This window comes from Doryrhamphus excisus, linkage group LG3 (assembly GCF_037039965.1).
Source record: "Doryrhamphus excisus strain RoL-2023G ecotype Guam linkage group LG3, RoL_Dexc_Guam_v1.1, whole genome shotgun sequence".
Classification (NCBI taxonomy): Eukaryota; Metazoa; Chordata; class Actinopteri; order Syngnathiformes; family Syngnathidae; genus Doryrhamphus; species Doryrhamphus excisus.
In genome coordinates this window covers 13963139-13975630 of record NC_136359.1, presented here as the reverse complement: position 1 = coordinate 13975630, position 12492 = coordinate 13963139, and the positions used below count along the sequence as shown (strand labels likewise).

The following is a 12492-nucleotide window of genomic DNA, read 5'->3' as shown; positions in this document are numbered from 1 at the left end:
CTGCGTGAGTTATATTGTACACCTTTTGGTCAGTCTTTGTTTTGAACAATGACAATAAAGGTATTCTATTCAAAAATATCCCCGTAAACATACCAAAAATATGGATACTTCTTTTTATTTACCCTACATGCGGTGAGTGTATAACATGGTCTGTGTAACATATAACATCCTGACATCACTGCAGGTCTGAACCCTTCAGGTCACCTGAGCCATAGAGCAAGCAGCATGTAGCACTTTCTTCCTCCGTGTCTCCTCGCCCCAACTTCTCCACAGCCTGCGGCCTCGGGCCAGCAACCACCTAACTGCTGGGGCAGAGGGAGTGCTTCCCTACCTCATTGCCTTGGATGATGTGATGGATGTGCCTCAGGTAGCTGCTGCCCCCTGCTTTGTGGCAAACCTCCAGCAGCATCAGGCCCATTTTCTGCTCGGTCAGTTCGTCTGCAGACACCACACTCTCCTTTCCCAGCTCGTGGATGCTGGGAGCCAGATGGACAAATGGACATTTGTCATACATGTATTATTACAACAACTTAAATTGTACATGATCATTAGCTGTACCTAATGAAGTGTCCAGCACAATTCAAGAAATAGATAGTGGCATATCTTGCGCTACATTCACGACTATTTGTGAAAGGGACTCTGACCGAAGGATGTGGGCGCACTAAAAGTGATTTGTGCGTACGCTTAAGCATGTCCTGCATGTGTGTGTGTAATTGTGTGTCAAGGTCCTCGCACATGTACAGTCCTCCATCCCTGACAAATGCCCCCATCATTTTCCTAGCCTTCTTATACAGATGGATGTCCTGCTACCGTCCATCAAACATTCACATGCACTTCCTGTCATTGTTCTCTCTCAATAGCTATCCCACTTTGTAATTATAAGGTGGCAGGACTGGTGCTGCCTGCCTGTCAGCCAGTCGTTGGCTACTTGACATTGAGGGTGGCAAAGAAAGTGGGGGCACGTCTTGTCCGTATGTCTGCTCATTCTTTTTGCCTGGCGTCCCCAGCGGTCGTGTTGTCTAGGACCGTGGCTGTGCATCCGTGTCAGCACCTGCGCTGTGTATCCTTTCCTGTCTATCACTGTGCAGGTGAAGCAGATGATTGGATTCAGTCAGTGGGGTGATTAATGAGGGCCCCTCTGGATTTGGGACAGCCTATCAATCATGTCATTAGGGCCAATGTGCCCTGAAAGAGGCAGACCTCCGCCAAGGAATAACTGCATTCATCTTCATCTGGATATGCATCCCGTCAGCCCAGCCAGGGTCACCATGATGGAGAACAATAATCTTCTCCTCAACAAATTACTTTGCAAAGACAGTGGGTGCCTACAGGAGGGAGGTGGGGTGAAAGCTGGTCATGGAAAGCAGGAATCAGGAATCATACCTGTCAATATTTGCATTATAAAATAAGGGGAAATGTTCGGGAAAAATACAGGAAGATGAAGGAAAATAAGGGATATCTTCCACAATTATTTTGATATGGGAGGACAGTTGGCACAAAGACCATCCATTATGTTATTTTACTGGTGCGCTTATTTTATTTTGAAGGTCTGAAATGACTCAAAACAGGGTGCATGACGCTGATGTGAGCCCTGAAAGAAGTTTGGGATGGCTCTAAATGCTTGATTTCAGAGGGCGTTGTAAAACTAGAGGTTTGTGATGTCACAGATGGGCGGGCTTCCTTATATGGGCGTGTGCTGTAGGTGAGATACGCTCTCTGTCCTCCACCAAGCTCTGCTTTCCACGCCCTGTCCCAAGCTCTGCTTCTGTGTTTACGTTGTGAACAATGGCTCTTTGGGTGTTTACAATTCCCAATAAGGAAAATATCAGGCACAAGTGGTTGGACTTCCTGATTCCCTACCAACAAAAGAAAAATATTTTAATCTCTCAACGGCATTTCACACAAGACTGTTTTGTGAACATGGGCCAGTATGCAGCTGGACTAGCCGACAATCTGGCTGAAGCCTGATGTCTTTCCCACATTCGTGTTGAAGAGTCAGAAGAGCAAGCAGTAAGTAACAATTTATTAGTGTCCTAACTGTGTTTATTTTGTGTAAGTCATAGAACAAAAGCGGTTGTCTGTGTAGCATTATAGAGTGTGCATACAGGGAACATGGTTGATAATAGCCATTTCCCACTACCTGAGTTTTTTAAACACTGGTAGTAAAATATGTAATGACCACACTAAATTGTTAAAGCTACTAACCCTTGAGAGATGTCTTGAAGTAACCTCTTTTCCTGGGAAAGTTTGGACTGTCTTACGGTGCGTAGTTGCCGGCAGAAGTCCCTACTTATTTGAAAGGGTCGAAAAATGAGCATAAAATGTCCCCTATAAACTATTAAAATGGGAGGTCGTCTGTAAAAAAGGGCAAAATACAGTAGTTTCCTGTTGAAAATGGGAGGGTTGACAGGTATGCCAGGTTGGGAGGGCATATGTTCTTTGTAGGAAGGTTTTAACGGTTGCATTTGTGTGCGAGAACCCACAGGAGACACTAGTGAGTGAAGTTTTTTTTTGGAGTCACTCCATCTGCCACACACACACACACACACACACACACACACACACACACACACACACACACAAAGTCTCTTACTCGAACACTGTATTGTGATTGTTTACAAGCCAGGCGTCACTTCCCTGTGAAGGTTAGTTTAATGAATAGTAATGATCTCACTGAATGCCTCAGACAGGTGATACATAATCACTCATCCTTTTCTCCCCTCTGAACACACATACAAACACACACTCTCCATGCCATGTCTTTGCCTTCCGCCAATGCCCACCCACCCTACCACTCATGTCACTGTATGAGATAAAAATTCATGTTCATTATCTTGTCAGTATTTTGTTGTCGTTTAGTTTTTTATTGTAAGTTGCCATTTTTTTTTGTGTGGCTTGGTTGTGGTGAAGAAAGAAACACACCGTTCTGACGACAATGTGCAGAGATAAAGGGTATAGGTCAGCATGCAGTGCATCATATTCCATAATATAGATGATCAAGGTGGTAAATCACAAATTACTACAATGAAAAATAACAAATTTAAAGCATAACCTCAACAGTCCGAAATCAATGATTTTTCTCTTTTGTGTGTTCATGATGCCACCAAAAGCTTTACAAGTAATTTTCATCAAACTGAAAATTCATGTGAAGGTACAACATACTGGTGGCATAATGAAAAAATACTTACATATTGGAATATTTGGATTACTGGATATCCATATGTCCTGGCTGCTCAGTACAAAATGGTCAGCAATTATGAAAAACTGACTACGACATACACTGTAAAGTAGAGTTTATTTAAAAACCCCTTTCTTCTCCACATTTGTTATGCATTAAGGGTTTTATTATTAACCATTGACTTTTCTTTGCAATTGTATAAAAGTTGATGATACTGATGTGACATAAAATGTAATTTATACTAGTTATACGGAAAGAAAAAAAAGTCCAGCACCCCAGAATGGATTTTGGACTGTTCCAGTGCTGAATGTCAATTATGTGTGTTGGTCTGCCTCCTGACTAAAAGCCCTCAACCATAATTTTATTTTTAATACATCACACATCAGGAGAAAATTATTTCTTTAACCAAATGGCATGAATAAAATCCTAACCCAGGTGAATATTCAGCATTAAGTGATGGATGACGCTGTCCAACATGCATGATCACATTCATATTAAGAGTATATCCGCGACATTTTGACCATGACGTCTGTATTAATACATCTAGTTGGTCTCTTACCTGTCTATGCAGAGTTTGCGGGCCTTGTGCAGCTGCATGCTCATCCACTTTGGTCTTTTTTCCTCTAGAGCCTGCAATACCTTGTGTAACGCAGGTTTGGGAACTCCCTGGCATGAACGCAATACAAATTTAGAGAATTTAAAGTTTTTAGAGGGATTGTAGAAGTGGCTCAATTTGGCTTTGCATAAGAGCATGATGATATAAGAACATTATTTTGCTAACTCCTTATACGCTGGATATTCTGGTCTAAATTGTTTAATTTGCCAAACAATGGAAGAAGCTCAATGTGGCTTTTTTATGTACTTTTGTAGAACAACCAAAGTCTCCTTATTACTGCTATCACTGTTCTGTCATTCGCAAAATTACCTTCTGCTGAATCCCCACTGAAGCCTGCAGACACTCAGCCAGGAGGGTCAGGTGGTCCTTGGCCTGACAGTTCAAGACCAGCCCACTGATCTCTTCAAGCGAGTGCAGGTCCCCCAGTCCATGGATCAGGCAGTTAAACAGGGACCAGAGTAACAGGCCTACAGAGCGAAGCTGCCGGGCATGCTGGGAAAGGTGTTTCTCAGCCACTTGGAAGAGATAGCGGATGGGGAGGGGCAAAGATGCTACCACCAGCGGCAGGTTGGTGAAAATGAAGGACATAGCTTGAATGGCCAGAGATATGACAGCTGCAGGGAGAGATTGCATGCATGATGTTCCTCTGTAGGAAACTTATGGAATTACAATCTACAGTATGCATACTTTTCGAAGAAGCAGTCTCTTTCCCTCGCATTTCCACTGGTTTGTAATTCCAACTTTTAGGAACTTGAGCCAGGACACTTTCTGGAACATCTCTCACCCCAAAGACTCCACCGGACTCCTCTGAGGCCTGCCACTCCATCGACATGGAAACCAGGTGAGTCAGGATGCTATTAGTGGATTTGGTGACTATCACCCGGATGCAGCTGATCACCACAGGTTCTTTCTGTGATGTTTCTGACAAAAGAGGTGAATGAATAATGCTTCACTACCCCTGGATAACACTTGGGTAACCAAGATGGTGACGCTCATAAGATACAAAAACAGAAATAAAAGTAATTTGATGTAATTAGAAGACAATTGGCTTACTATTTAAGCTACTTGCCAAAGCGTCAAATAATAGGTTGAGAGACATCAACAAACCAGTCAGTCTCAATAGGCCTACTTCATTATGTTACTAAAAAACTCAAGTTTAGACAGAAATGTCAAATATAGCCAATAGATTGCTGCCATATTAAACTGAAATGTCTCTAATAAAGCAAGTAATACCCGGTTAAATTCAGATGTGTTCAATCAATTTCAGTGGCCTGACCGTCAAAGTCTTAGTGCCCTCTCAAGGTGCCAGTATGTATAGTATGTCTTCCATTGTGCTGCCTTTTCATATCCAGCTGATATTGATAGCAGTGGAGCTATACTACATGAAGCTGTATGGCAGTCATAAATTTCCCACAGAAGCAGCTGTAGAACCAAAGGCTACGGGAGAGATAAAGTACGCTGGCGGTATTGGAAGTGCTGTGAAATCTTAAGGGACGTCTAACAAATGTGTGACCTCAGACCTACAGAAAAAGACTGGAGCGGAACACAAAATGATATAGCTGTTTGACGAGGCAGTGCTCCTTGGCAGGTAAGACCTAGACCTATTTTTCAAAGTCACTTGGTTTTCACACTTTGCACCTCCTTGTATTGTGCATTGTATGGATTTCAAACTACTTGCTACTCCAGTATGTGAAGTACAATAGTGAAATATGTTGTGTTATCTAGAAATGTGAATAGCGGGAATAAAACATGATTAGTGGGGGCAATCCTTTAACCAAACAGTGTATCACCTCTAATTTATACTACAATAACTTATTTAATGTTTTGATACAGAGCTAAAACCTCCACAGGGACTCTGTATCAAAACATTAAGTATATTGAGATGGCAAAAGGGGGAAAAAGAATAATCATGATTTTGCAATTGTACAGTACCTCTTCAAATATAATGAAATATTATAAGCTTTTAGTGTTTGACATTTTAAATGATGTGGTCAAGTCTCATTCATCAGTGTCTTTTTATACAAGCTATAGCTTTAAAGGTCGGTATGGATCTACAGCTTCAGCCTATAGAAATGACATTTTGCAACCATTTACACGATTATAATAAAAAAACGGTTGTTGTGAGGGAATTTGAGCTACAGTATTATTCAGTGGCCACAGGCTACATTACCTGCCAGTGTGTACAAATGCTCCCATACGTGTGCACTCTCCAGGTATGGCTGAAGGGCCTGAGTCAAGGCCTGAGGAACATCGTTCAAGCAGGTATAAATGTTGAAAAGTGCCTCAATTAAGGTATCACCTGTCTTGCAATGTTCTGGAGGTATTTCGAGGTGGCTCTCCTGACAAAAATCTGGAGAAAAAAAGAAGACATTGAAAGGATTACATTTTGAAAACTTTTAAGGAGGGTTTCTGGTCAGCATTTATGCTTTTATTTATTTAATTTGTATGACTGTCGGGGTGGGCAAACTTTGTGACTCATGGGCCGCATCAAGTTAACAAAATTGGCCGGGGTGCCATACTGGACATTTGCTCAGTGTGACGTCACAACTCTTCTACTTCATAATATTTTCGTCATCTGTGTGCCCCAAATACTCCATTATACATGGATAATGGGTAATTATTTAAAATTATGATTATTTATATATTTTATTAATTAATTTGACTCCGGTTTCCTCCCACATTCCAAAAACATGCTAGGTTAATTGGTGACTCCAAATTGTCCATAGGTATGAATGTGAGTGTGAATGGTTGTTTGTCTTATGTGTCTATATGTATATATATATATATATATATATATATATATATATATATATATATATATATATATATATATATATATATATCTTTGTCTATATGTGCCCTGTGATTGGCTGGCCACCAGTCCAGGGTGTATCCCGCCTCTCACCCAAAGACAGCTGGGATAGGCTCCAGCACCCCCCGTGACCCTCGTAAGGAAAAAGCGGTAGAAAATGAATGAATGAATTAAGTAATTTGTAATGTGGCTGCATGGCGGACGAGTGGACCTCACAGCTAGGAGACCAGGGTTCAATTCCACTCTCGGCCATCTCTGTGTGGAGTTTGCATGTTCTCCCTGTGCATGCGTGGGTTTTCTCCGGGTACTCCGGTTGCCTCCCACATTCCAAAAACATGCTAGGTTAATTGGCGACTCCAAATTGTCCATAGGTATGAATGTGAGTGTGAATGGTTGTTTGTCTATATGTGCCCTGTGATTGGCTGGCGACCAGTCCAGGGTGTACCCCGCCTCTCACCCAAAGACAGCTGGGATAGACTCCAGCACCCTTGCGACCCTCGTGAGCGGTAGAAAAGCGGTAGAAAATAAATGAATGAATGAATGAATTTGTAATGTTCTCCTTTCACAGGAAAAAAGGTCAAATGTCAAGGCTTCCCAGTCTGAGAAGTATTAACAGAATGGGCGAACAAAAGGCATTAGAAAGTGAAGGAAAACTCACATATGTGCTCGATGGATAGATGGAAAAAAGGACAGATTACAAAGCCCTGTGGCAGTGGGATGTGCGGCACATGGAGGCAAGAAGTGAAAGGAAAGAGGTTTTGACAGCCTGTCCTTGTGGGGTTAGCTGTCTAAGCACAGGGCTGACGGAGGTGTGTGCGTGTCTAACCCCTATAGATGTCTATATACTGTACAGATATTGTGTACTAAGTGTGTGTGTGTGTGTGTGTGTGTTAAGTTGACAGGGGTTGCTGAGGAGAGACCCTTTGCTCTAGGGGTGGCAGACATCCAGCAGTCTGTCAGAGATGACAGCTATTTGAATAGTGTCAGGAACACTGTAGTCAGGAGACAAGACTCATGACAATTTAGTAGGATTTTATAGCAAAAGTAATATCGAGTAATTAGAAGAAAACTGGTGTTGCCGCAAAAGGTTTTTATGTTACAGTGCTTCACTTCTTTTTACACTTGTATTACTATTATGGAGGTTTGAGGCACATCTGCATTATGTGTTCATCATTTCATTCATAAAGTTCTGACCAATTGTTCACGGGTCCTTAAAAGGCCGTCACTGGGTCCAGATCTGGATCAGAGGTCCGCAATTTGGTGGCTGGTCTATATAAAAACGTAAATCTCAGATATTACTGCACTCTTTAATAAAAAATGTTGTAAGAGCTGTAATACTGTAATGTATTATATTCATACTGAGATGTAGGTGTACCTAATGCTGTGATCGATAGGTCTATCTATACTGGATACAATCAACCCCTCACTGTTGTGAACTTATCAATACCACAAATAGGGCAGCAGAGTAAGGCTTTTAAAGTAATAGAATGAATACTCTGGTAAAGAAACCAGATGAAATAAAGCCGGGAGCTCATGGTGACCCAACACTTCCATATGACATCTCATGTTGCGCTTTCTTTTCATTTGTCCACACACAGAAACAGGTCACAGCTGCTTGTGGCATTGTGAACATTCAGTCAAGCCTCTGTCTTCCCACTTCTCGCTTAATTAGCTCGTCACTGAGATAACATGCAAGAGTCAGCGCTTCTGGCGTTGATATACAGCACCATGCAGCGGCATCACGGTACCTCAGAGCCAGACTCTGGCTGAGCAATAGAATGAGACAGTGAGAGTTGTTATTAATGAGGTCACTATAATGTGAATTAATGTGCTAGTGCACAACAGTCTTTAAAGGTTAGGCTGTTGCCAGTAGAGAGGGGGAAAGGAGGAATGCAAAATCTTTAAAGGTCAGCATATGTGCTCTGCCTGGGTCTGTTGAGTGTTTATTACTGCACTCTATTGATTTAGTGATGCTGATGACCAAGGTGAAAATGATGATGATGGTAAAGATGATGACAATGATGACCTAATAAAACGAGAGGCAGCCCATCTAATGTGTGTAGAAGTTAGGAGTTACTTAATTAGTTCTTATATACAGGATACTCCTAGGTCCAGGTCTGGACCCAGACACCATTCCATACAGAACCAATACTATTATTACATAATTTCATTCTTGTAAATTAAACAATGTAACTGTTCAACACATACTTAAGCATTCACATGCCAGTATCCGACATTAACGTTTATTGCAAATGTATTACACTTAACTTACAAGAGTTTTCCAGGAGAACACGGGGCAGGTGACAGTCTCTGTAAAGCAACATTTGCAGTAGCAACCTTGGATTGCTTCCTGGGTCAGAGGTCAGCAACTTGAGCTGATATGCAGATGCTTCCTGGCCCATAAGACCATCTCTAAGAGCAGAGAGATGGAAAAACAAGTTGACAGTTCTGCAGTGTCAGGTGAGAAACAACAAAGGAGGGAATATGCTACTATACTGAATGAGACAGCTAGACATGTCTTTAAGCACAGACAATGTGGTTCGGTAAAAGGTCAAAATTTGAATATTATATGATTTTCAAAAAGTGACATTTACTACACCTTGATTAAAATTACAAGTGATTTATATTGTATACTTAACATACCTTAACATAATGCATCTCATAAAAGTGAGTATTTCATTCAACATTTTTCTTACAGTACAGTGTATATTCTTAAGGTACAATAATGCAGAAACTAAACTTGGATAAAGTCTATTTAAACTATATATACATGAATATAGCAGGATTACAATCAACAGCAAAATAGCAATAGTTGGCAACAAAAATTGTGCCTTGCCAACAGTCAAACATGGTGGTGGTAGAGTATTGGTTCTGGCTTACATGAGTGCTGCCGGCACCAGGAAATTTATTATATATATACATATAGTGTTATATTTTCACTTCTAGGACAGTTAAGAATGATTTTTAGGGTTAACAGGTCATGTTCCATATTTTATCCTATGTGAAAAATTATTTGTTCCACAGTACTTCTGTTTACTATGCAATATCCTTCAGTGTCCCTCCGCCTACTCAGCAAATGTCTTCACTGTCATTGTATTTTATAATGTGCACCGGGAAGGAATTAGCTGTAATCGTGGCCAGCTAAAAGCAAATTAACATTTGGGAGAGAGCCAAATACATGAATATACAGAAGAACCCCCCTCCTACATCTTTTGTATAACCAAGAGGTTGCAGCCAGCTGTGGCTAATGAGGCGTATCCTTGGTGTGAACAAATGTCCGTGCATGTGTGTGCATGCTATGTTTGGGTATGTGTACAAATGCTAGAGCACACTGATGTGTGTGTGAATGTGGCTGTGTGTTATTTTATACGTCTCAATAAAATCTAATGGAAGGAATGGCTGGAGTTTGTCTCAGGCACAAGGAGGTGGGAGTCTTCACAGGGGGCGTCTGCCCAGAAATTAACCATTCTATTTGACTCAGAAAGCCATGCCGGGGTGCACCCTGCTGCTTGACGGAGGCAAACTATGTCTACATCTGACAGCGCAATTTATGATGTCACTGCAGCAGCAAATCCACAAGAAATTCTCTTTTAACAGCACTGATAAATCTAACCAACTCTGGCACGGAGTTAGCTTACAGAACCTGACAGAAACACACACATTATGAGAAAGTAGTAAGACAAATCGAGCACATGCATGAGGCCAGAAAACACATTTTGTATATGGCCTTTAAATGTAAATGATTCATTCATGCACCTTTTGGTTTTAGTGTTGTTGCATTTGATAACCAATGCTTTTGATATTACGGGATAGGCAAATATTTGGCCACCGAGTCCCGGTCCAGCATGAGGAGTGCGCTTGGCTTCAGGCCACCAGTGGGCCCCCAGGCGCCGTTGCATGCAAGGCAAAGAAATGGGAGCAAAGAAATGTCATTGTAAAAATCAACAAATTCCCGCTCGCCAGTACCATCAGAGCACAAGTGCAGGGCTTAGTTTGATTTGTGCGCCATCAGCACGCAATGACATCACCTATGGTGGTGAGGGAGATTACAGGGATGAGGGGGGAGTCAAGGGTGAGGGAGTGAGTGATTGACTGCACCTTGGAGGTCACACGAGTAACTCGACACACATGTATGTATGATCACATTTACACACATAAAAGCCTATGCACAACACAGTATATGGTCCATGCCTGATGTGCAAAGCCCTCATAAAGCATCGACATGAGTCAAATCAGTGTCAGCATCAAGGATAGCATCTGTGCTATTACCAAAGCAACTATAACCTGCAGCATCCTGCATGATGCAACTGATTATACAGTATATTGATACGTGTTATAGTAACCGCCACAGAAACGCAGCATTAGATACACCTGCACAATTTATTGAGCTCCAATACAAGAACTGTACCACAAATTATTGATTTTTTTAACTACTATGTTATATTATTGTGGTAGTAGTGGTGTCGACATGGACTAATCATATTGAAAGGTAATTTTTATCACTATAGGATCTCTTGAGAATGTGTGGCTGTAAGGTCTGTCCGCGATGATTCAGCCCATTAAATCATGTGGGTTTTCAACACCTACTGTATAACTGGTTCTGTGAAGAGTTCAGGTTCTAAAGCATTCAACCAGTGGACCGCAGGCCTATCTGACTGGACTTGCATGGACTCCTTTGCATGTTTATTCATAAATGTCCTGGAAAAGATACACAACATTTTAAAACAACACAACTCAACATTTGTTTTGTGCAATGGCACAATTTTAATATACAAACCCATATAAGAGAGATAGTGGTGCTGTGCCAATGATGAGGACTGTCAGTAATTGGTCACATAAGCTGTGGATCTGGTAGGGCCAGTCCGACCCCCCTGCTATTATGGTGATTGCTGAAGAAGGGTTGCGGCAGAGCAAGGCCTCGGGACTTTCACACACACTCCACATCAGCTGCTCCACAAAAAGCAACACTGCCGTGATGTCACATCTTGCACACATGGAAAGGATAATTGGAAAATATAAAGGACAATATTTATTACATGTACTATGTACTTATTCTACATATGCACCTAGTCAGAAATATGCCCAGATAAATAATAAAAACAGTGCATAGCAATAGACTACAATGATCTGGGCACATTCTGTCAATATGTAATATGCAAATAAAACTTGCCAAAAGGTCTTGGCAAGTTTGGCCTGGCCAAAAAACACCACCATCTGGATTTAACTACGCAAATACAGTTGTATGAAAACGTTTGGGAACCCCTGATCATTTTTCTTTGTAAATCATTGGTTGTTTGTATCAGCAATTCCACTTAAATATATCATATAGCAGACAAACACAGTGATATATGAGAAGTGAAATGAAGTTTACAGGATTAACAGAAAGAGACCAATAATTACTTTAAAAGGTAAAAGTAGGCAGGTGCATAAATTTGGCACCTTTGTTGTTTTATAGATTTGAATACCTTTAGCACTAATTATTGAAACATGAAATTTGTTTGATACACTCATTGACCCTTGTTCTAAACACACAAAAGAAGCCAATCAAGAGAAAGGGTATGTAAGATGGCTAATTCCAAGTTGTTCTATTATTTGCATCTTCTCTGAAGAAAGGCAACATGGTAGCCTCAAAACAACTTTCTAATGACCTGAGACCACAGATTGTTCAACATCATGGTTTAGTGGAAGGATACAAAAAGCTAGCTATTGTGGCACAATGCATTATTGTTCAGTGTGTACAATTGAAGTACAAAATGACATTGCTTGTGTCTCAATCACTGACTCCATGCACTGTATTATTTTACGGTTTCCTGTTACAGTACAGTTTTTTGTGCTTCTATATTTTTAGAATAATCTACAAAATGGAGAATTGTTAAACTGCTGACC

General features: G+C 41.1%; 1 protein-coding gene across 3 annotated transcripts in view; it reads right to left on the bottom strand.

Moving 5' to 3' along the window:
* kiaa0825 (KIAA0825 ortholog) overlaps positions 1–12492 on the bottom strand; it is a 106781-nt gene that overhangs the window by 65928 nt on the left and 28361 nt on the right. For 2 of the 3 annotated variants that reach the window (XM_058071915.2, XM_058071918.2), the window contains exons 13-20: positions 11384–11590; positions 11194–11304; positions 8879–9018; positions 5965–6144; positions 4482–4715; positions 4104–4408; positions 3738–3844; positions 332–476 (exon numbers count right to left, since the gene is read on the bottom strand). In XM_058071915.2, the coding sequence (XP_057927898.2) occupies positions 332–476; positions 3738–3844; positions 4104–4408; positions 4482–4715; positions 5965–6144; positions 8879–9018; positions 11194–11304; positions 11384–11590 (1429 nt within the window). The remainder of the gene's footprint in view (positions 1–331; positions 477–3737; positions 3845–4103; positions 4409–4481; positions 4716–5964; positions 6145–8878; positions 9019–11193; positions 11305–11383; positions 11591–12492) is intronic. The other variant, XM_058071919.2, reaches the window with a different exon arrangement.